The sequence below is a fragment of the Lissotriton vulgaris genome, chromosome 7 (assembly GCF_964263255.1).
Source record: "Lissotriton vulgaris chromosome 7, aLisVul1.2, whole genome shotgun sequence".
Classification (NCBI taxonomy): domain Eukaryota; kingdom Metazoa; phylum Chordata; class Amphibia; order Caudata; family Salamandridae; genus Lissotriton; species Lissotriton vulgaris.
Genome location: NC_141695.1, coordinates 540,975,727 through 540,999,519, shown reverse-complemented (window position 1 = coordinate 540,999,519; position 23,793 = coordinate 540,975,727). Strand labels below are relative to the sequence as shown.

The window sequence follows — 23,793 nt, the reverse complement described above, 5'->3', positions numbered from 1 at the left end:
CAGTGTTACAAGCACTGCTCAGAACTCTTAACTATGGCACCCAACATCCAGAACTTATGCTATTTGAGAATGGCAGTGACATCGAAGCATCTCAGGGACCAAAACCATTAACGTACTTTCACGTATGAAAATCTTACTTGGGGAGGGGGCAGGAGCGAAGCGCCCCCTCCCAGTCAGCGCCACCACACCGTATGTTGAAAATCTGAAGCCATCGTTCTACAAAGTCAACCAAACTTGGATTGAAAAATCTAGAAAAATGTACAAACTGAAAACCAGTTTTGGTCTGCATAGCATCAGTAGCAACGCTTGAGTCAGCTTTGTGTCAAGCCGCCATTTTGATTCAACAAAGCACAGGCATTGAAAAAGGCTGAAATTCAGAACTCTAAACTATGGCACCCAACATCCAGGAGCTTGCCATCCGGATCTTGGAGCCTTGTGCTGTTTTCGATCTATTCACACATCGGTCCACTACTGACATCATCTTATAAACCAACGTTATGTAAATAGTTTTTTAATAAAATGTTTTACCCTGTTTCTTTGCTGGTGTGTTGTCTATATTTTTAATATTTGCATAGGGTTTGTCGTTATTTTGTGCGGGATGGGTGATGGAGCCGAGCTGTCTTGCAGCCCTCATGGTGTGGAGCTCAGTTCATCTCACTATTTTCGTATTTCTCATGAAGGGTTGTTCCTAATATTTCTATTTTAGCGAGGTCAAAAAGAGATCCAATTAGTGGCCTACTGATTTTGCTCGATTACTTTTATTTTTTTACACGATTTTTCACTATCTGCAAAGACTAAACAGAGTATTGCGACTTTGTGCTTGTTTGTAAATAGAGAATGATCCAAAGAGAACCAATTCTAAAACAGTAAATGCTTGGACAACAATCAATCAAATGGAGAGACAAGGAGGCACGACGGATTACAACGGGGGTAAAGGCCTGCGTTAACTACCCTTCAGTATCTGCAAAGAGAGAGTACTACTAAGACAAAAGAGGGGAGGGGGGGGGTGCAGCGTTCAAAGCACATCAGCGTGCATAAATACGAAAATGTTTTTATCTATCACGTACTTGACATTTTAAAGCTTTTCATATTTGCTATTAAAAAACCAATGAAATTCACAGAAAAAACCATAGGTTATAGTGGATATATAGTTAGGAATTTGCATTTACAAAACCTTGAAAATTCAATGAAAAAACCATTGGTTTTAGGCCATATATAGTTAGGAATTAGCATTTACAAAACCTTATTTTACTCGCATAAAACCATTGAAATTCCATATATAGTTAGAAGCGCTAACTATATATCGCGCACCCGCAATCCACTGCTGATGATGTCACATATTACATCATTCATGACATGGTCAGTGACATCACTGATGACATCACTGATGACATCTCAAATGACATCACTGATGACATCACTGATGACAACTCAAATGACATCACTGATGACATCTCAAATGACATCACTGATGACATCACTGATGACATCACTGATGACAACTCAAATGACATCACTGATGACATCTCATTTGTCATCACTGATCACATCACTCATGTGATAATACAATGAACCTCTTCAGACTCTAATATAACCTTACATACACTCAGTATAAACAGACACTCACAGACTGTCACTCATCCATGGAGTTACTCACACACCTAGTCAGTCATGCAAAGAATCAATCACACCTCCATTTCCTCAACTATACAGTTATACACATCTTACTTATTCAAACATATAATAACACATATTTACTCTCTTATATAATCCCTGATACAAGCTCACAGTGATCGATACAGCCACTCACACATTCACTGGCTCTTATGTTCAGTTATTTATATATTTCAACTCTCACATGTATTGTGTTTTACATACGTACTTACTTGCACATGTAGCAATGAGAAATCCATTCACTCACCAACACACCCATGCACAGTCAACCGCCCATATAGCTGTTTCCACATGCACTCTTGAACTCATACTCCTAGTGAATCAACTGCTTACACATCTATGCACAGAGTCACGCACCTCCCAGCCACCCACACACACACTCAGCCTCCCATTCAAATACTTGGGCAACCAATCAATAACCCATATGGCCACTCTTATAGCTACTGATCAACACATGCAGCAGCTTACACAACAACAAACATACTGATGCACAAATTAAGACAGTTTAGTCACTAACCCATGCACTCAGTGAGACACATTTAATCACTCTTTCATACAGTCAGTGATGCGCCTACTAAATTCTTCATCCAGACACTTATACATCCACTCATTCTTCAATATGTAAAACATATTTAAACTTTACAGACACATACAATCACTGGATGTTGTGATCAGTGATGTCATCAGTGATGTCATTTGAGATGTCATCAGTGATGTCATCAGTGATGTCACTGACCATGTCATGAATGATGTAATATGTGACATCATCAGCAGTGGATTGCGGGTGCGCGATATATAGTTAGCGCTTCTAACTATATATGGAATTTCAATGGTTTTATGCGAGTAAAATAAGGTTTTGTAAATGCTAATTCCTAACTATATATGGCCTAAAACCAATGGTTTTTTCATTGAATTTTCAAGGTTTTGTAAATGCAAATTCCTAACTATATATCCACTATAACCTATGGTTTTTTCTGTGAATATATATATATATATATATAATCTGCATAAGAAGATGTACAAAGCTCTCTACCCAACATAGATTTGTGAAAGTTATGAGATATGAAGGGATTGTCTGTCTCTCTGGCCGAGCCAGACTCTTTGTTGTTGAACAATTCACTAAAGAGAAGTTTTAAAAAAATGTAAATTGACAAGTAAACAATTAAGCTTAAAATAAGCAACAATTTGAAGAAATTTGGTTCAATTGGGTATGCTCATGGCAGCACAAGAAGTGCTTATCATACTGGCCATTCAAGAATGTTGGTGAGCTGGAGGCACATTTATTATCTTCTTCAGACACAATGTTCTCAGAGGCTTGTTTTTCGTAGAAATAGAAGGCACAGTTCCCATAATTGTCCCTATTCTTAGCCCTAAAACATCTATCTGTCTGGATGTACCACAAGTTGATGCACAATGGTTATTAAGTGGGATATTCCACCCATTACATATTTTTCGGTATTGTATGGATAGCAATAGAAAAAATCCCTGAATGTATTTTTAAAGAGCAAACTAGGCCTTTTGTGCAGTATGGTTGATGTTGAAATTATACATTGAAGAAAAGAGACAAAACAATAATTTAGTCCATTTTTAACGAATATGGAGAAATGCGATAAACGGAATCCAATGGCAGCGGGACGTTAGGGAGTGAGAAGAAAACAATGAAACTAAGCCATCACGTGGGATGCCATGTGAGTGGAGCAAGTGAACTAAAATTCAACTTTTAACTCTCCAGACATTTAATGATTTTTTTTTTCAGTGCAGCCTCTTTTACGTTTACTAACTTTAACAGCTAAAGTTAACACTTAGCAGCTACAAACTTGACATTCTCATACTCGGACACATTTCAAGGCGAAGAAAGGCAGTTTTTGCACTCGGTTAACCATCTGCTGTTAAAGTCGGAAAGAAATTACAAGTTTTATTGGAAAAAAAAATAGAATAGTGAATGATTCTGGGGCAGTTAAGTGCCTAAATAAATGACCAAATATATGCAGTAATTTTCTAACCGAGAATACATAAAATGTTCTCCCATTTCAGAAAAAATCCAGAAAGAAATAGATGAGGTGCTGGGATCCCAGCGCTGTCCTTCCATGGAAGACCGTCTCCAGATGCCCTTTACTGAGGCCTTCATCAATGAAGTCCAGAGGTTTGCCAGCATCATTCCCAATGGGCTTCCGCATGCAGCACTCCATGACATCAAATTCAAAGGCTACATCATACCAAAGGTAGGCAAAAGAACGGGGTTAGGATGCTTTGAATCAAAGAAGAAAATGTAAGGCTTTACCATATGTTTGATAAACATGTAGTGTTTTCCAAAACTAGTTGCTTAAAGAAAAAAATCATTTAATTCTTACTGTAATTTCTAGCGTTTATTTTAATCAGGAAGAGATGCAATTTAACTAATGTTATTGTCATTTACAAGCTCATATAGAGCAGCAAGATAATACAATAATTGTGCTTAATATTGGTTACCTAACATCCCTGTTATGAAATGTTCAATTAAAACTTTCAAGATAAATACCTTTTTAGCATTTGGTAGTAATCAATCTATAGAAATGTTGTTTTGAATTGCATTTTGGATACTTTTTAAGGTGTCAAAGCCAGTAATCTTCAAAATGTGTTTTCTGTTCGTTTGTGTACAAGGTTTGCATAGATCCTTTTTCCTTTGACCTCCTACCATCCAACGTTCTGTCACTGCCATGCGTTTAGCATATTTAAAAATGGTGTTTCATGGTGATTTTCTCAAACCCTTATTCTCTTTCCTCTGCCTATTTTTCATTTGCCCTGTCTTATCACCCACTACCACTTTCTCCCTCTTCCCTTTAATATGGAAGAACACAGTCCGCTCCTTCTCCCATTTTACCAATAGGTTGTTTTCCCCCATCATGCACCTCCTTTATAGGTCTCGCCTGAGCCAGCGCATGCGCTGTTCTGCAAGACATTTAGTAAGTGGGCTTTTAAAAGTCCTACCACACGCTTTTGCTAGCCTCACACGTGCACGCGCACAGCTGCCATCTGGCTTTCTGTAATGGCTCATTAAGCCGTACAGCTCGTGAATCACTTTGATTTACATGCTCCTCCACCCCCTTGCTCTGTACTCTCACTACCCCCTCCCTTCTCCCCCTCCCTCCTTCTCACTAGCCCCTCCCTTCTCCCCCTCCCTCCTCGTCAGTCACGTGTGGCCGATGTTTCTTAATGCATTCCAGTATATTTTTTAATTTAAATACTTTGGCTACAGCTTGTTTATGGAAAATTGCCCTTAAGTGTATAATGTAGTACACCACTGATGGACAGATAGTTTTCCAACATGGCAGTTTTTTTTTTAACACTATGTCGGTCATCCATTGGGACTCTGGTCTTCTCTGTCTACAGTCTATCGAATCTATTTGTCTGGGGGGAAGATAATCTTCGAAGCTTTTACCTCTTCTCCCCTGTACTTCTCTGGGGACGCTCCCCCGTCCACCTCTTCGTCCCCTTCCTGTATATTTCTGCATTTCCTGTACATCCTGCCTACAATGTATTGACTTGATGCTACCCCTCTTCTACCCCTCTACTATCCCTCTACCCCTCCTCTACCCCTCTACCTTTCTTCTACCCCACTACCCCACTACCCCTCTTCTACCTCTTCTACCCCTAAAACCCCCTACTACTATCCCTCTACCCTACTACCCCTTTACCCCTCTTATACCCCTCTAATACCCCTCTACCCTACTACCCCTTTACCCCTCTTCTATCCCTCTACCCTACTACCCCTTTACCCCTCTTATACCCCTCTAATACCCCTCTACCCTACTACCCCTTTACCCCTCTTCTACCCCTCTACCCTACTACCCCTTTACCCCTCTACCCTACTACCCCTTTACCCCTCTACCCTACTACCCCTTTACCCATCTTATACCCCTCTACCCTACTACCTCTTTACCCCTCTTATACCCCTCTACCTACTACCCCTTTACCTCTCTTCTACCCCTCTTCTACCCCTCTTCTACCCCTCTACTAACCCTCTACCCTTCTTCTACCCTTCTACCCCCTTCTACCTTGCTACCCCTCTTCTACCCCTGTTCTACACAATGAAACTAGCAAAGACACTGTCACAACAGCATCATTCTCCGCCACGGCAGCATCACTCGGGCCACATGGTGCGCCAAGGCAGCATCACTCGGGGTCACAGCAGCATCACTCCGGGCCACATGCTGTGCCACGGCAGCATCATTCCGGGCCACCGCAGCATCACTGAGCGCCACATGCGGGGCCACCACAGCCTCACTCTGGCCACATGCGGCCCACCACACAGCATCTACCACAGCATCACTGGGGGCCGCTACCACAGCATCACTGGGGGCCGCTACCACAGCATCACTGGGGGCCGCTACCACAGCATCACTGGGGGCCGCTACCACAGCATCACTGGGGGCCGCTACCACAGCATCACTGGGGGCCGCTACCACAGCATCACTGGGGGCCGCTACCACAGCATCACTGGGGGCCGCTACCACAGCATCACTGGGGGGTGCTACCACAGCATCACTGGGGGCCGCTACCACAGCATCACTGCAGCTGCCTCACAGGCTATCATTCCCTCCTGGACCTCAATAATCAACGCCTTCCTCCAACAAGGCTCAATTCCTAACTCACTCAAGGCTTGGCCAAGTTTTGCCTATCCTAAAAAAAACTACCTTGGACCCCGCTTCCGCTGAGAAGTAAAGACCCATATCCAACATCCCACTCCTTGCCAAAGTTCTAGAAAAATGTGTGCGACAGCAGCTGAGCCTACACCTTAATAACTTCCACCTGCTAGATGACTTACAATCCGGTTTCAGACCTGGACACAGTGCGGAAACCACCCTCTTCCACATCGTGGAAGACGCCCTCGATCAAGGCAAAGCCTGTCTCCTAATCATCCTAGACCTATCTTCTGCCTTTGATACGGTTAACCACGAAGTCCTCCTTGAACAACTCAAATTCAGTATGGGGTTAGATGGCATCGTTCTTGAATGGTTTAGGTCCTTCCTCCAAAACCGCTCTCAGAGATTCCTCATCAACGGTAATATTTCTGCCCCCTCTGTGGTCACGGTCTGAGTCCCCCCAAGGATCAACCCTCTCCCCTACCCTCTCCAATCTTTACCTTGAACCACTCAGGAGGTACTACGAGCCGCCAATATCTCCTACCCTATGTATGCAGACGATACACAGATCTATATCAAAATCTCCTACCCTGAGGACATTCGCTCCTTGAATGAGGCACTGAAGCTGACAGTCCATTGGCTCACCGCAAACCAGCCTAAGCTCCACGCAAATAAAACTGAATTTCTTCTAATCTCCCCATTCAAAACCAACCCTGACCTTCAGGAATGGATCTAGAGCATCACAGCACTAAACTGTCCTCCCACTATTGTTGACTCTGTGAAATCCCTTGGAATAACCCTTGACAGCAGCCTGAACATGCGCAGCCATATAAACTCGATGGCCAAGACAGCCAGGTTCCACCTGAGCAACCTAAGAAACCTAAAACCCTTCCTTGGGATTTCCGACCTCAAAACGGCATTCCAATCTCCAGTCATTTCCAGACTAGAATATGGATGCTCCACTCTCGCAGGGCTACCCGAGAACTCCCTGGCCCCTCTGAAAGCCTGCCTCAACACCGCCGCCAGACTCCTAACTGGCTCAAAGAAATTCAACCACATTTCTCCCCACCTCAAAACTCTGAAATGGCTTCCCCTAGAGGCCAGAATCCAATTTAAACTGGCCTGCATTACTCACAAAGCTCTCTACTCCAATTCCCCTGCTTTTCACGCCCATAAACTCGTGATATCAGGAGGAGTCCGAAACTCCTGATCTGCCAAAGACCTATTGCTGCAACCAGCCCGCTTCTGGAAGAAAAAAACCTAGAATCGGGCCTTCTGTGGGGCCGCTCCAAGAATCTGGAACTCCCTCCCACCCACCATCAGAAGACTTCCGTCCTTGGCACACAATAAAAAGGAAACCAAAACATTCTTCATGGGCAAATACATCGCCTTATGATTACATTGCAATCACCATTGCGACATGAAAGCTAGGGGTGGGGTTTTTAGTTGATACAGGAAGAATGGCGCTCAGACTAATGCGCGTGGTCTTATATGGATCAGAGTAAATAGGTGCTGCCACGTCGGGGGATTTACCCGATAACCCCCGGATTCGTGTGAGTTGAAGGATCCACACTGGAAAATGAGCACAGTCCTGTGCACACGTTGTGAGTATATTCCTGAGTTCATATAAGTGTTTTCACGTATTGACAATACGGCGGTCGACACAAGTATAATTTTGAAAAAGTTTGAAAAAGTTTTTTATCACAAGGCAACGACTGTATTATACCAAACAACCAGCCGACACGTGTTTAGTCACAAGCAATGATCCTGTGACTCTTCAGGGCTGGGAAGGATACAAAACATTGGGTGAGGGAAATAAGGGAAACTGAAGGTAACAAAGGCATTGTCCTATATAAGAAACAGGGAGGGAAGGGAGGGGATCACTATAAGTGCACCTGCGGATAAAGAGAGTGACAGAGCGCTAGGTGAACAGTGACTGTTGTGAGTGTGCCAAAACCTTCCCGCCAAACCATTTGACCCAAACCAAGCAGCCATCAATCTCGCACAATGGATCACCCACTTCGCCGACAAATTAGCACCCTTGAAAAACCATCACAACAAACCAGGTAGCAAAAAAGCCTCCTGGTTCAATGACGACCTCAAGAACTCCAAAAAGAACTGCCGCACCCTCGAGAAAGCCTGGCGAAAAAACCACACCACAGACAACATAACCGCCCTCAAGGACGCCACCTGCAAACACCACCAGCTTATCCGATCCACCAAGAAATTAGCATTCAAGGATCGACTCCACAACAACGCCCACAACAGCAAGGAACTCTTCAGCATCGTCAAAGAGCTAACCAATCCCAGCGCCGGCTCTAACGACATCACTCCCTCTCAAGACCTCTGCAACTCTCTAGCCTCATTCTTCCACAGCAAAATCGTTGACCTACATAACCGCTTTGGCGACCAGTCCATCCCCCTCACCACCACCGAACTGAAGCCCCCCACCACCACCCTTGGCGCCTGGGACCCAATCAGCACCGAAGACACCATCCGCTTGATGAACTCCATTCAATCCGGATCACCAACCGACCCATGCCCCCACCACATCTTCAACAAGGCCGACTCCATCATCGCACCCCATCTCCGGGATATCATCAACTGCTCCCTCAACACCGCTATCTTCCCAGAAAGCTGGAAACATGCCGAACTCAGTGCTTTACTGAAGAAACCCACAGCAGACCCGACTGAACTTAAGAACTACCGCCCCATCTCGCTCCTCCCTTTCCCTGCCAAGGTCATAGAGAAGACCGTCAACAATCAGCTCGCAGCCTTCTTTGAATCCAACGGCTCCCTCGACCCCTCACAGTCCGGCTTCCGAGCCAAAAACAGCACCGAGACCGCCCTCATCGCAGCCACAGACGACATCCGAACACTTCTCGACAACGGGGAAACAGCTGCCCTCATCCTCCTGGACCTCTCCACAGCGTTTGACACGGTCTGTCATAGCACCCTTGTACAACGCCTCAGACGTCGGGATACAAGGAAAAGCACTGGACTGGATCATCTCGTTTCTCGCTGGAAGAACCCAGAGAGTCCGCCTCCCCCCTTTCAGGTCAGAGGCCACCTAAGTCATCTGCGGGGTCACTCAGCCCCACCCTCTTCAACGTCTACATGAGCCCCCTCGCATCCATCGCACTCCAGCACAACCTCAACATCTCCTACGCCGACGACACCCAGCTGATCCTCTCCCTCACCAAAGACCCAAAGACCGCTAAAACGAACCTAAACGAAGGGATGAAATACGTTGCCGAGTGGATGAATACAGCCGCTTAAAACTGAATTCTGACAAGACGGAAGTCCTCATCCTAGGATCATCCCCCTCCGCATGTGACGACTCATGGTAGCCACCGGCCCTGGGCAGCGCACCCAAACCAACGGACCATGCTCGCAACCTGGGATTCATTCTAGACTCCTCCCTCTCGATGACCAGACAAGTCAACGCCGTCTCATCATCATGCTTTAACATCTTACGTATGCTCAGAAAGATCTTCCGCTGGATCCCCACCGAAACAAGAAAAACGGTCACCCAAGCACTTGTCACAAGCCGACTGGACTACGGAAACACCCTCTACGCCGGAACCACAGCCAAATTACAGAATAAACTCCAACGCATTCAGAACGCCTCCGCCCGACTCATCCTAGACATACCCCGCCACAATCACATATCCGGTCACCAGTCAACAAGAGAATAACATTCCGTCTCCTCACCCACGCACACAAATCCCTCCACGACCTGGGACCCCAATACCTCAACACGCGCCTGACCTTTTACACCCCCACCCGCCAACTACGATCGTCCAATCAAGCCCTCGCCACGATTCCACGCATCCAAAGAGCCACCATGGGAGGAAGATCCTCCCCCTACTTAGCGGCCAAAACCTGGAACTCTCTCCACACCCACCTCCGCCTTACACAGAACCACCTCTCCTTCAGAAAACAACTCAAAACTTGGCTATTTGATAAGTAACGAACAACCCCCCCCCCCTCCTCAAGCGCCTTGAGACCCTCTGGGTGAGTAGTGCGCTATACAAATTTTTGACTTGACTTGACTAGTGTTCTTCAAGAATAAGGCGAAGGAAGACACAGAAATGCAGTGACTGAAGTGGAGGTGCCGCTTTCATGGGTAGGACCTCATGAGAAATGCGCAGAAAGTGCAATACATCGGAAAATGTGACATGGTACATAAAGGAAAAATATGTGTGGGTGACAGGAGTGGTTTAGAGCGGTTACTGTGACAGCCCGCAGAAACAGAGTGAATAATAATCAGGAATAGAATATGGCGGTTGTTGGTAAAGAGTTTAAATTGATGGAGGAAATTCTATAGCACACTACGGTCTTTTCACGACGCTTATCCAGTTTGCCACGCAGCTTATACACCCGCCTCGTCCCACCCATTCCTTCCTTCCTTCCTCGTCCCTCTACTAAACCTCTACCCCTCTACTAGCCCTCTACCCCTCACTAACTCTCTACCCCTCTACTAACTCTCTACCCCTCTACTAACTCTCTACCCCTCTACTAACCCTCTACCCTTCTATCCTCTTCTATCCTCTTCTATCCTCTTCTATCCTCTTCTATCCTCTTCTACCCCTCTTCTACCCCTCTTCTACCCCTCTTTTACCTTGCTATCCCTCTTCTACAAAATGAAACTAGCAAAGACACTGTCACAACAGCATCACTCTCCGACACGGCAGCATCACTCGGGCCACATGCTGCGCCACGGCAGCATCACTCGGGGTCACGGCAGCATCACTCGGGGCCACATGCTGTGCCACCGCAGCATCACTCTGGGCCACGGCAGCATCACTCGGGGCCACCGCATCATCACTGAGCGCCACATGCGGGGCCACCGCAGCCTCACTCGGGGCCACATGCGGGCCACCACACAGCATCTACCACAGCATCACTCTGGGCCGCCACCACAGCATCCCTCTGGGCCGCCTCCACAGCATCCCTCTGGGCCGCCTCCACAGCATCCCTCTGGGCCGCCACCACAGCATCTCTCGGGCCGCCACCACAGCATCACTCGGGCCGCCACCACAGCATCACTCGGGCCGCCACCACAGCATCACTCAACAAGACCAAAGTATCATTCAGAATCACCTCAGCATCGTCTCAGCACCAGTCACCACCACTACCACCTCAACATTACTCAACACCACCTCAGCCTGCTCTCAGAATCTGCAATCTGTTGATTCTCACTAAGTGTCCGAGCGCTGTTAGTGTTATAATACAGGTACCAGTTCACAACCTTCAACCTCTAATTGTTTATGCCCCCTCAAAAAAAAACTTTAACAAACATACCTTTGAATAGGCAAAAACAAGTTGCCAGCATTGCAAGAACAAAAGAAAAATGAAATACATACATTTATTAATATGGTCGTTCTGTTGAACATAATGCCTTCTTGGTCATATATAATGTCACAAAAATGCTTCTAGCACTTTTTGTCAATAGCTCTGCCTAAACACTTGTAAGGCCCCAAAGGCGAGACCTGTTCGCTATGCCAATGCTTGTTTCTACTTTTGTTTGTGCGGTGCCCTTATTACACCCGTTTTCCTAGTCTTAACCCTGCACCTATCTAGCTATGCTCTACCATTATTTATACCTCTCTCTTTTACACATTGACATTAGAATTATGGGACCAAAAATGTATTCCTATTCGCAAACCCAAGAAAGTTCATTTGCAATTTAACCGACTGGTTTGTGTATATAAATGCAATTTGTGACTGGACCTATATATTAATAGATCAGATCACAAATAGCCAAGTAAATATTATGTAGACATCTTGCAACATTCAGCAAATTGACAAAGTCGAAATTAGCACCTCTTAAACGGTTCCGGGGTGGCAGGCTGCCATAAGGTCCGATTAAAGGGACAGTTTATCCATTGCAAACACCCCAACTTTGGTAACTGATCAATGGTTTACAATTGTAATTGTAGTCAATAACCATTAATACATGCCACTGGGACTTCCAAATAGGATGGTAACATATTTTTCCTCCTCCTTCATAGTTACGATTTTGAAATGGATTGTAAATATCAATTTACGAGTTAGAAACACTTTTGGGACTCCTAATAAGGCTTTGCTATATTGTAAATAAAATGTTTTGGAGTCGCATATTCTGTGTTTTTGAGAATTGCATACTTTGCAATCACAAAATACATTTATACATCCTGCTTATGTTTCCTAGCCAGGATTTACCATGGTGTGCAAATGTATTTTACATTTATACATTTAGATTGACTTGAATATTTAATTCACATTTTTACGGTCACAGCTCTTTTTTCTACTATTGCCATTTAAACTCTATTTGTATTCATTTACTTTCCCCTTAAACCTATTTTGTTTATCTAGGTTCTCAGAAAAGGACTTCTTGTATTGTGTTTTTCTGTGAAGTTGCACGCTATTCTACATACTGTATCTGAATTATGAATGGTATATGTGTCCAAAGTCGTCCAATAATGTTGTTTTCACCAATTTTTATGGCAAAATGCAAAACAAATTCTGTGGGATAACTTTGTAGCTGTGTCTGAGTATTATCACGGATTGTAACATACACCTCTAAATAAGTGCATCATTATTTTAAATGGGACTGAACGAAGAGTGCAGTCAGCCAAACTTCTCAGCAGTTCCCTTCCTGGGGCTGCTTCATGGCCACAAGAGATGGTAAAAACAAGCTGTAGGGGATTTTGAGATGACGTAGGTGGCAGTCTGATGGGTAAGTGAGCACTTATGCTGCGGAACCTGCAATTAGCCTCATTTTTCAGAAGTGACTGTCTCTGCTCTGTACACTTATCCAGTGGTGCAAGAAAGTGGGGGTGCCAATGTTAAAAGCCAATACCATCACCACCCCATACATCCCCAGAGAGGTGGGGCTGGACTGGAGCCCTCCAACTGTACCAGCAAAATAACTGGCTCTGCCATTGCGGCAGTGGAAGTATTTTCGAGAGAAACATCACTTTACCCAGGGGTCCCCAAACCGGTCTTGGAGGGCCGGATCCATGCCAGGTTTTTTAAAAAAACTACATGTATCTCAATGTGGATATCCCAAAAATCTGGCATGGATCCGGCCCTCCAGGACCGGTTTGGGGACCCCTGACTTAACCCCTTCACTGCGGGGCAGATACCCCTGCTGTGCTGGGGGGCAGAGGGGCGTGCACAGCGCCCCGGTGCTAATGGCAAGCTAAGCTCATCACGAGCCACGGTTCTCGTGTTCTCATGACCAGCTGAGCTCGTCACGGCCACACCAGTTTTCATAGAACGCTCAGCACAGCAGGGGAATTAGCCCAGCGTGCGAGCGTTCTAACGGCTGTGACGAGCTCAGCTAGTCATAAGCACACGGGAACCGTGGCTCATGACGAGCTGAGCTCGTCATGAGCATGGGAGGGGAGGAGGTGGGGCAGGTCGCAAGGCCAGGGCGTAGGTTTGGGCTGTGTTGAGTGATTAGTGATCGAAACAGGCTGTATTATGGTGCTAGTGAGAGCTTGCAGCTTCCATTTTTTAAAGGGGGGATCTCTGCTCCATGATCTATGAAGGAAAACTTGAAATTAGTTATCATATCCCCCAAAAAGGAAGATCAAAATAGAGATGTTCAAGTGTGACTTCTACCCAATGCTTGTCAGTTGCAAGTGACCCTTGGGTGAGGATGATGCGATTGGCGACTCTTCTGCCTCTACTCAAACCCAGGGGAAGCTATGCTTCTAAAATACATGTGAGACCTACAACACAACTCCATAGGCATTTAAACCAAAGCCTCCGAATGAGGTACTGTAAGAAGTTATGGGACAAGTGTCACTAACCGAGGGGGTGGCCGACAACTAAAATAGGAATTTCCAAGCTAGAGAGACAGAATTGGTGCTTTGGGTGCGCTTTCACACAATCACCGCTTCCAACAGTGTGCAATTGCAGGCACGTCCTGTTTAGAAAACTGGACTAACTAAAGCATGGCGAGCCTTCTTTTGAGTGTGGATTGCACCCTCATCTGCTGAGGATCCAGACACTAAGCGGCTAGTGAGAGAGTTCCCAAATGGCCCCTGGCATTGAATTCTGAGTTCGACACATAACTGGTGGTGCTTGCTAGTCTTACCCAGAGGAAATAAGTTGTCGGAGTGGAGGCTGAAAAGTCAGGGCTTTACTTGCTGGGGGAAAAGGGTTCATGTGTTACCGGATCGTATAATAACTCTCCAGGAAAAGCAATATCAGCAGCAAATTAAGGTGTTGATTTCTAGGGGAATTGTGGTATTGTAAATGTTCCCAAAGCAAGACATGGTTTTTGGGGTCCTATGTGAGAAGGTGCCAAACCTGGGCGGCTAGTTATTACTCGTGTTGGGACAAGTAAGCCTGTGATGTTGTGCAAGTCATTATCCTCCATTGTGGGATTGGGGTCATGAGCTCAATGTACTTGTTGGAGGACTGTTTGTTTTGTAATCCTTTTTCTCTCCCTCCTCTTTTTGGTGCCCCATATAAGTTCTATTCAGACTGTTGCTAGAGGCAAATACATGAAGTATTCACACACAATTCATTTAACTTGGAGTTCAGTAAATGTATAAATTGTTTTATGTGATGCCAATAAAAATGATTGAAACTTAAAATTGGAATCGAGTATTGCATGTAGTAGAGTAGCACCTTGTCCCCTGTCAAAGTGGCGACGCGGGCTGGAGGAGGGAGATGGTGAGGGGACAATAAAATAACTTATCTGAATGCCACCGCACTCCGCTCTTCCAGTCTTCTTCTGGGCACAGGCTCCCAGATGGCACTGAGGCCAATCCTGACACTGCTTGAAAGCAGCATCAAGATTGACCTGAGCACTGTCACCTTGTGCTCCCAGGCAGACTGGGAGCCTGTGTCTGCTCTCTCCAGCCCCGGTAACACAGATGGGGCTGAAGAGAGCTTCAGTGCCCATGACGGTTTGGCCGGCTTGAGATGGCCGGTGAAACAGTAGGGCGCTCTGTAACAGTGGCCACCACCACTCCCCCACCAGCAGTGTCATCCCCCTAGACCCGCCCCCAAGACTTCGGGAGTGCTGCAAAATAATAGAGGAGCTGGAAAAATGTTAACATTTTCGCAGTTGCCACTCCAGCTATAGGTGACTGCAGAAGCTGTGTCCAAAAGGGCGACGGCCTTCGCATTTAAATCGGTGCTTTACCCAGGTTACCTTCTAATTGGTCACGCTCAGTGTGGTAAATTTGGACCCTTACGTTTTTTATAGTGTCATATTTTCATTGTATGGGGTGTATTCTCGTCTGTGTATTGTAGCGGTTTGTGTGTCAGCAATAGATTTTGGCATCAAAGGCCTGGCCTTTAGTTGGTTGCAGTCTTTTCTGTCAGGAAGGACACAAAGAATACAACTTGGAGAAGAAGTTTCCGCAGTGGGAGAGTTAGAATGTGGGGTGCCTCAGGGCTCGGCCCTATCCCCACTGCTGTTTAACTTATACCTACAGCCTCTGATTGCCTCCCTGGCGAGTATGGGCTGCACAGTATACAATTATGCGGATGACACGCAGTTGTTGCGGAGTGTTGACAATACAAATGCCGCCCAACTCCACACTCAGAATATCTTGAGATATACGGTCCAGTGGATGACAGGAAACCTCCTAAAAATCAACCCAGATAAGACTGAGGTCCTGGTGATTTCATCTGCCACTTCACCATGGTGTGACCTCTACTGGCCCGCAGAGCTAGGTCCAGCCCCAAAACCCAGCCTGAACGTGAAAAGCCTGGGGATCAAATTGGACTGTGACCTCTCTATGGTCAACCAAATCTCCTCAGTAGTGGGCAGTTGTACTAATATTATCCGACAGCTACGGAAATTAGTACCTATCATTTCCCAATCTATGCTACGTTCCATCGTCGCAGCCACTGTGATCTCACGAATAGATTATGGAAATGCCCTCTACCTTGGCCTACCAAAAACCCTGACAAATAGGCTACAGGTGGTGATGAATGACGCTGCTCGTCTTATCTTCAGACTGCCAAGACGTACCAAAGCATCCCCCCTGCTACAAAGTCTCCATTGGCTCCCTATCAAGGAGCGAGTGGAATTTAAAAGCTTGTGCATAGCCCATAAAGCCATCTATGGTATGGCGCCGGCAAACATTAAAGATCGTCTGGCAGTGTATAGCCCAAAGAGAGTTCTTAGATCTTCAGACTCTCAGCTACTGGTCTGCCCTCTGTACAAACTTGCCACCAAGGGCGGAAGAGCCTTTTCGGTGCTGGTTCCTCATCTATGGAACACATTACCTGAGCCACTACGTAAGGAAGGAAACCTCCTACGTTTCAGAAAGGGGTTGAAAACGTTGCTATTTAGGAGAGCCCTATGAGCCACTTAGGCTAGTGGATGCCTTCTGTATTGTCAAAGTTGTTGTTTACCATCGATTCCCGAGCGCTTAGAGGCCTGTAGGTGATTGAGCGCGCTACAAATCAAAAATAACATTAACAATAACAATAGAGAGAATGAACAGGATTTTTCCCACTTGATCTGGAACCCCGAGATGTGGCAGAAGTCATTTTCAACCAACATAACAGCAGGTAAAATAGAAGGGTCTGCCTTTAGATAGATCAGGGTATCATCGGCATACGTGTAGACCACATGGGGGCGGTCCATGACGGAACATCTCCATTCAAACTCCTACTCTTGCAACAGTAATGATAGGGGTTCAGTGGTCAGCAAGGAAGACAGAGGGCAACCCTGCCTAGTACAATGTTCGAGATGTCACCTGCGCGTACCCTGGCCATGGGGAATTCATAAAGAATCTTTGTCCACCTGCGAAACCACGTGCCCAGCCCTAACTTCAGCAGTCATTTTTTCAAGTAGGCCTACCCTAAGGTGTAGTACGCTTTCGCAATGTCAGAGTCCGCCCAACCTGGAGTATGCGTTCTGCACACCCAGACAGACATTCAGGAACGCATTCTTTCCCGGGATAAACCCATTCTGGTCTGGTCAACATTGGGGTCAATCTGTTCGCTAGCACTTTTCACAATACCTTGTAATGAAGGTTGAGTAGTGAGAGGGGGTGATTGGTAGGAACCCGCCAGAGGTGGCCTCCTCCCAAGCTTCAGAAGCACTGTGATCAAAGCCTCCTGCATACTGACAAAGTCTCCAACGTTCCCTCGCTTGTTCGTACAGCCCTAGTTACTGGGGGCCAGAAGGGCTTGCTATGTGGTGTAGAGCTCTATACGTAGCCCTTCTGTTCCAGGCGTCTTGCCTCTGGCCATTTGTTTAATGGCCAGTTTGACCTCCTCAAGAGTCATGGGGGCTGTTAAGTTACTGCATCAGCAATGGGTTAAGAAGGGGTGTCTCAAGAGGCTGCAGATAGGCGGAGATCGCCTCTTCACCTATACCCATTGGGGACCGGTATAGCGTCCTGTAGTAGGCTTCGAATTCCATGTTGATAGCCAATTTTATTGCTTGGGGCTTGCAAGGAACATGGAATTGTCTGATTCGAATTCATTCTGTTTTCTACTGGCATATTCAGCCTTTTACTGGCTCATTTCGACTTCAGAAACTCGTGTGCCAAGACGAGCAGTTGTTTGCCCAAGGATTGGCTGTGTTTCACCTTGAATAACATTGAGTATTATAGGCTGGTGGTTGGCGTTTAGCTCCACAGTGTTATTTAGAGCTGTGGGTGTTCATGAAGGGCGGAAATGGAGGGGTTGGGACTGTGAATGAACGACTGTGAATTAACGAGCTGTTCTTGGGTCTTGAAGACCTGGCTGATCCCAAAACAATAGTGCCTGTTATTTATATGATCATTCTCTGCTGCTCCTATTTGGACAATAGTTGCCTCAGCGCCAGGATACCAGTCTGCTCACAGTATACTTTACAAATTCGAAAAATAAATATTAAATTAGGAGACCCTTCAAACAGTCTATTTTTCTTTCTGCAGGGAACTCAAGTGATTACTTTCTTGCACTCGTCTCTGACCGACAAGAGGTATTGGGACGACCCCAAGCTGTTCAATCCATACCGATTCCTGGACGAAAATGGCAAGATTAAAAAGAATGACGCACACATCCCCTTTGGAGCAGGTACAACTAGTAACAGTTGATGTTCTATAGAAATCAATATGTGCCTGCAGTATTTTAGACCTGCCAGATTTCTTTCAGTGCAAATTCAAATGATGCCAGAGAGGTGATCTAATTTTGTGTGGTTGCGGTTTTGTGTGTGTGGTTGTGGTTTTGTGTGTGTGGTTGTGGTTTTGTGTGTGTGTGTTTTCGTTCATGTAAGGGGTAAATGTGCTTTGTATGCATGTGTTGTCATATGGTGTGTAGCTTTAGAAAGAGCCTTTGCCACACAGCCTTTACTACGCTAGACCTTTACCAGACAGTCTTTACCAAGTTGATCAGTATTTGTACCTTTATCACGCAGTACTTTACTAAGACATTAAGTATTTATTTTCTAAAAATGGCATGCTTTGTATGCTCGTTTAAAAAATGGTGTAGGTGGGGGTAGAGGTACAAGGAGTTGAGGGTCGTTTTAGTGTTACGGGGTGGGTACCATGCAGTACCTACCCACGTAGTATTTTTAATAACATGCTTTTTCGGCTATTGTAAAAAACAAATGTCTAAAAAAACAAATGTTGAAGTGTGGGTACAGGTAAAGAGTAGTAAGGGTTAGGGATGATTTTTTTGTTACATGGTGACTAGGTAACAGCATAAGGGGTGATTTTCTACATTTAGGGGAGAGTAGAGGTAAGGGGGAGTTTATGGTTTAGGCGTGGGAAGAGAATAAGGGACGCAAGCTTGAATTCAGAGTTTAGGGATAGAGAACGGTAAGTGATTTTGGTGTCTGGAGGTGTGTAGGCTTAAAAGGAGTTATAGATGATTTTTAGGGTTATGGGGTGGGTAAAAGTAAACAGGTAAGTGTGATCTTAGGGTTGGGCAGAGATAAAGGTAGGTGAGGGCACTTGTATGGTTTAGGGATGGGTAGAGGTAAAGGAAAGTAAGGGTAATTTTGAGGTCCTAGAGAGAGAGAAGAGGTAAAGGGAGGTTAGAAGTAAGAAAATATGTGGGGGTTTGGAGGAGTTCCACAAAATATAGTTTTATTAAAAACATGTGATGCCAATGTCATTTAAGATGTCACCAGTGATCTCATCAATGATGTCATTGTACATGTAATGAGTGATGTAATATGTGAGGTCATAAGCAGCCCATGACGGGAGATCAAGTTATATTTAGCTCAGTAAAATATAACCAGTGAATTTTAGTAGTTTTTTTAGTTTAAAATGTCATATTATGACTGACATTGTCTCTATAGTATAACAATTTACATTTAGTTTTTTCAGTGGTTGTTAACCCTATCTCTAAAGGCCAATACATGACAATAAAGGGAGGAGGTCTGCGTGCCCCCCTCCTTGAGCCTTCAATAGGCTCCGGGGACTCCAGCCTCTGAGGCTGCTAGATTATAAATATGGGAAGGATGGCATGTGCCCCGCCCCGCTCCCCCCCCCCCCCCACAACCCCCGATCCTTGAACAGGGCCAGGGACCTCATTCCCTGGGACCAATGAATTAAAGAACAGGATGGGGGCTGCCAATGCTGTAGATCAGCCCCGGACAACCCTTCCCCCAGGGCTAGATCTTGAATTGTCCTGGGGACCCCCTCCCTGACCCTGCTATTTTCAGCCCAGGAAAGTGTTGCATATGCTGCTCGCACTCTACTGAGCAGAAAGCCTAACTTTGTTCTTGCCTGGGGCAAACCGTGAAACAGCTGCTTCCACCCTGGCAGAAGCAAAGTTAGTGAGACGACTTTCACCAGTGCCCAGTATGGTGCTGGCCAGATAGCCAGCTGGGGCATCAGGCGCTCTGGGACTCCACCCATGGCCCCCATCAAAAAATGGCTTGTGGGTTTCCCGGTTGGCACCAAGGTGCCCAACAAAATTGAAAGTGTCCAGCTCCTGCCCGGGTAGCTGGCAGCCGTTACAGGTAAGGGGGAAGACCCGTTACAAGTTTGTGGACCTGGGTAGCACTCGATATAGAAAAACAAGGGTCCTCAAACCAAAAACTTCACAATATCCGAATTAATCAGAGATTCATAATTTTATGTGAAACAACCAAATTCACACTGCCCAATTGGCAAAGACAATTGGAGCCAATTTTTTCAAAAAAGGGATGTGCAAGAAAACAATCTTCATATATATCAACTTTTTATTTACACAAATGATTTTATAAAAATATATTCTACATTCTGTGGTTGCTCCAATGGTGAGTGGGGGAAGTAGAGAACGTGCAAGAGTAACAGTAACCTATGTCAAACATTGTTACACATATATCACTGTTAGAATCACAGCAGAATAATGCATGTTTTCAGTTTGAAAAACGGAAGGGCCCTTCCGCCATGGGCATGGACTGTTATCTATGAGAGGGATTAGTTGTAAATCAGTATAGATATGTCTCCCTAAATCCTCTGTCTCATTCAGTCCCCTGGCCACTGTGTCAAGTAGGTGTATCCATCTGCTTTCTCTAACATTGAGGGAATTAGCAAAGTCCCCTCCCCTCGGGTTAGGTGTTACTTTTTCGATTACCCACCATCTTAGACTTTCAGGATCGTGGTCAAATCTAATGAAATGGTCCACTAATGGGGCTCCTTGGACCCTGCACCGAATGCGGCTGCAATGCTGGAGGATTCTGCTCTTAACCTTTTGTATTGTTTGTCCCACGTACATGAAATTACAAGGGCACGTAATTACATAAATCACCCCAGTAGTGTTACAGTTGCTTTGTTCTTTCATGCAGTGAACAGAAATTCATACGGTATATTACATCTAAGTCCGAAAAGTTGGCTTTAGACACCCTTAGGAAAAATAGGGAGATAGTCATCAAACCCGCCGATAAAGGCAGGGCAATAGTAGTCCAAAATACAGGAGACTATAAAATGGAAATTCCATCACAACTCAACACTGAGGGTAACTATGTAAAACTCAGGGGTGACCCTACAAGGGAAATCAGTGACAATATAAGGAACATCACTCAAAGGGGTCTAGAGAATGGCTATAATCACCAAACAGGAATATGACTATCTTAATAACAGCCATCCCAGAACACCCACGATATATACCTTGCCAAAAATCCATAAACGAATACAAAATCCACCTGGTAGACCCATCATATCAGGGTGTGGGTCCCTAATTGAGCCCCTCTGTAAGTACATAGACGTGTTCCTCAGGCCCTTGGCGGAGAGCACTGCTACGTATCTGAGGGTCAATAATAATAATACATGGTCTTCTATAAAAATATAGAGCAGGCAAACTCAAAACACGTTTACACCTGTTTCTTGCCATACACTTCCCTAACCTAACATGACCATACCGAAGGCAGACGACCACAATGTAAGGACCCCCAACACCTCCAGCTCCCATAATAAAATCCTCAAACTTAAAAGGAAACTTGTGCCTACTGTCACCCACACAGATTGAGTCCTCATCACTTCATCAAGCCTATTGGTTATTACTCTAACCTAGTGGAATCCCTATCGATAAATTATCTTTTGCAATTATCTTTGAAGTGGCCTTACAAAATGGCATGGCTGCCCACAAGATATATTTTTGGTGTACAGACACTGGATTAATTTACCACTGCTACATTTCATTTGCAAGAATCCATGCAAGATGCAATTGTGCAAAGACAAAATGGAGAATACTTTAAAAATGGGAGTCTGACCTCTTTAAACCTTACACCATGTCAGGATTAAGAAGTAGCCATTGTTTTCAAGAGAAAGAGTAAAAAAGTCTCAACTGCAGGCAGAATGGGTGTATGCTATAATGGATAATTGTATGCCCGCATACATGACTAGAAAACCGAGACGACCTGTTCTCTGATAAAGGATGGGCTAGGACGAATACAAACCAAAACGAATGTGGTGATGGGTTATGATGCGTACAAAACAAAATGTAGAGTAGAGTAGAGTAGAGTAGAGTAGAGTAGAGTAGAGTAGAGTAGAGTAGAGTAGAGTAGAGTAGAGTAGATGGGCAAAGGAATTCAAAAACCAGCACTAGAGGGGGAATGGCTATAAGTGTGCAGAAACCAAACCTTGAGATGGGATGGGCTGCGATGTGCACATATCAAAGATCGTGTCTGCCTAGCACAGAGCTTCAGTTAAACCAAGAAAAGTATGTTGCTTAATATCGAACTTGATAAGCACTAACATGTTTGATTAGTGGCGAGTTAGTATCGCATCAGAAGTGGGCTCAACACTTGGAAATTGTGAGCAGGTAAAGCAAAACCATCCTCCTCTCTGGTAGAGGAGAGAGGGACTCTTTCTTTTTAGTTTTCCTAAACAAATGTTTTTAGTCTTTTTACTCAGATGATTTAATGATCAAATGCCTGTCTGAGGCAGGTTTCTGAGCCAAAAGTGGTCGAAAAGCTCCCCAAGGGGTGCCAGCTGTGAATCATGGCTATTCATCTATCACAATGGATGTGTTGGATAGAAAGGGCACTTGTGACTAGTGGGCGGGTGCAAAGCAAGCCAGCCATTATTGCTCCAGAAACCATGGATGAGTGTTATCTGTTCCTGAGGACACTTTGTAGGAATCGAGCCATATAATGCATTTGAGTACGTGTAAGGATAACTCGAGCAGTTGAGGCTGCTGAAATGTCAAACCAGCAGTGACATAAAGGTAAGCTATGAGCAGAGACAAATGGGGACGTCTAACAGTGGAGGGATACAATTACCCAGTCAAGAAAGAGTGTGCCTCACTGGAAGAGTTTCGGTCTCCACAGAGGTAGAAAGACTGCATTATTAAAATCTCATCACAATTTGCTAACTCCCTGAGCATTGGAGGTAGTTCCACACGTCTGGGTATGCAGCTTGACATGATCCACCCGTTTTAAAATGTATATAGCATATGCCTTCACTTCTACATAACACCTCACACCATTTCACCATCCTTCCCATGTAGATTTTCAGTAATCCTACTTTGTCTGACAATCTACTTGAAACATGCAAGGTGAACAAATGTAAGTTATCTGGAATTCACTTTCTCAGGCTGTGGAAGGGCTGAGGTCTAAATGACTTATGCATCACATGTGCCACCACAAATGTAACTCAGGAAACAAACGCCAGTCACCACAATGTCAGCAATACCTTTTAAATTGATATATTGAAAAACATTCATCAATCAAGAAATAAGATAGCGTCGGAAGCACCCCTCTATCACCAAGGAAGTATCAGCAATGTCTTCCACAAAGCTTGAATGGAAATAATGTTGGCCAAAAACATGGTTTGATTTGGTTTCTGGAACTATCCACGCTTTGGTATGAAATAGTTTTTTCCCAATTTGCATCTAAAAATGTTCTAGGTTCATAAATTTTTTTTAAGAAACACAATTTTATGGCGAAAAACTCCTTTTTGTATCGTTATTACAAAATACGTTAAATCCTCTTAAATATCAATGTGTCACGAAAATAGATACAGCCTTACATGGATATCTGTTACCATTACCGAGGTTGGTACGTCTCCCCCAGCTATGCAGGGCGCCATATTGGCCGAGTTTCCAT

The 23,793-nt window shown here is 45.0% G+C and overlaps 1 protein-coding gene across 1 annotated transcript in view; it reads left to right on the top strand.

Moving 5' to 3' along the window:
* Positions 1-23,793, top strand: part of LOC147702001 (cytochrome P450 2F3-like) — a 211,713-nt gene that overhangs the window by 169,845 nt on the left and 18,075 nt on the right. Inside the window, exons 7-8 of the mRNA XM_086930616.1 lie at positions 3,709-3,896; positions 18,188-18,329. Coding sequence (XP_086786742.1) covers positions 3,709-3,896; positions 18,188-18,329 — 330 coding nt within the window. The remainder of the gene's footprint in view (positions 1-3,708; positions 3,897-18,187; positions 18,330-23,793) is intronic.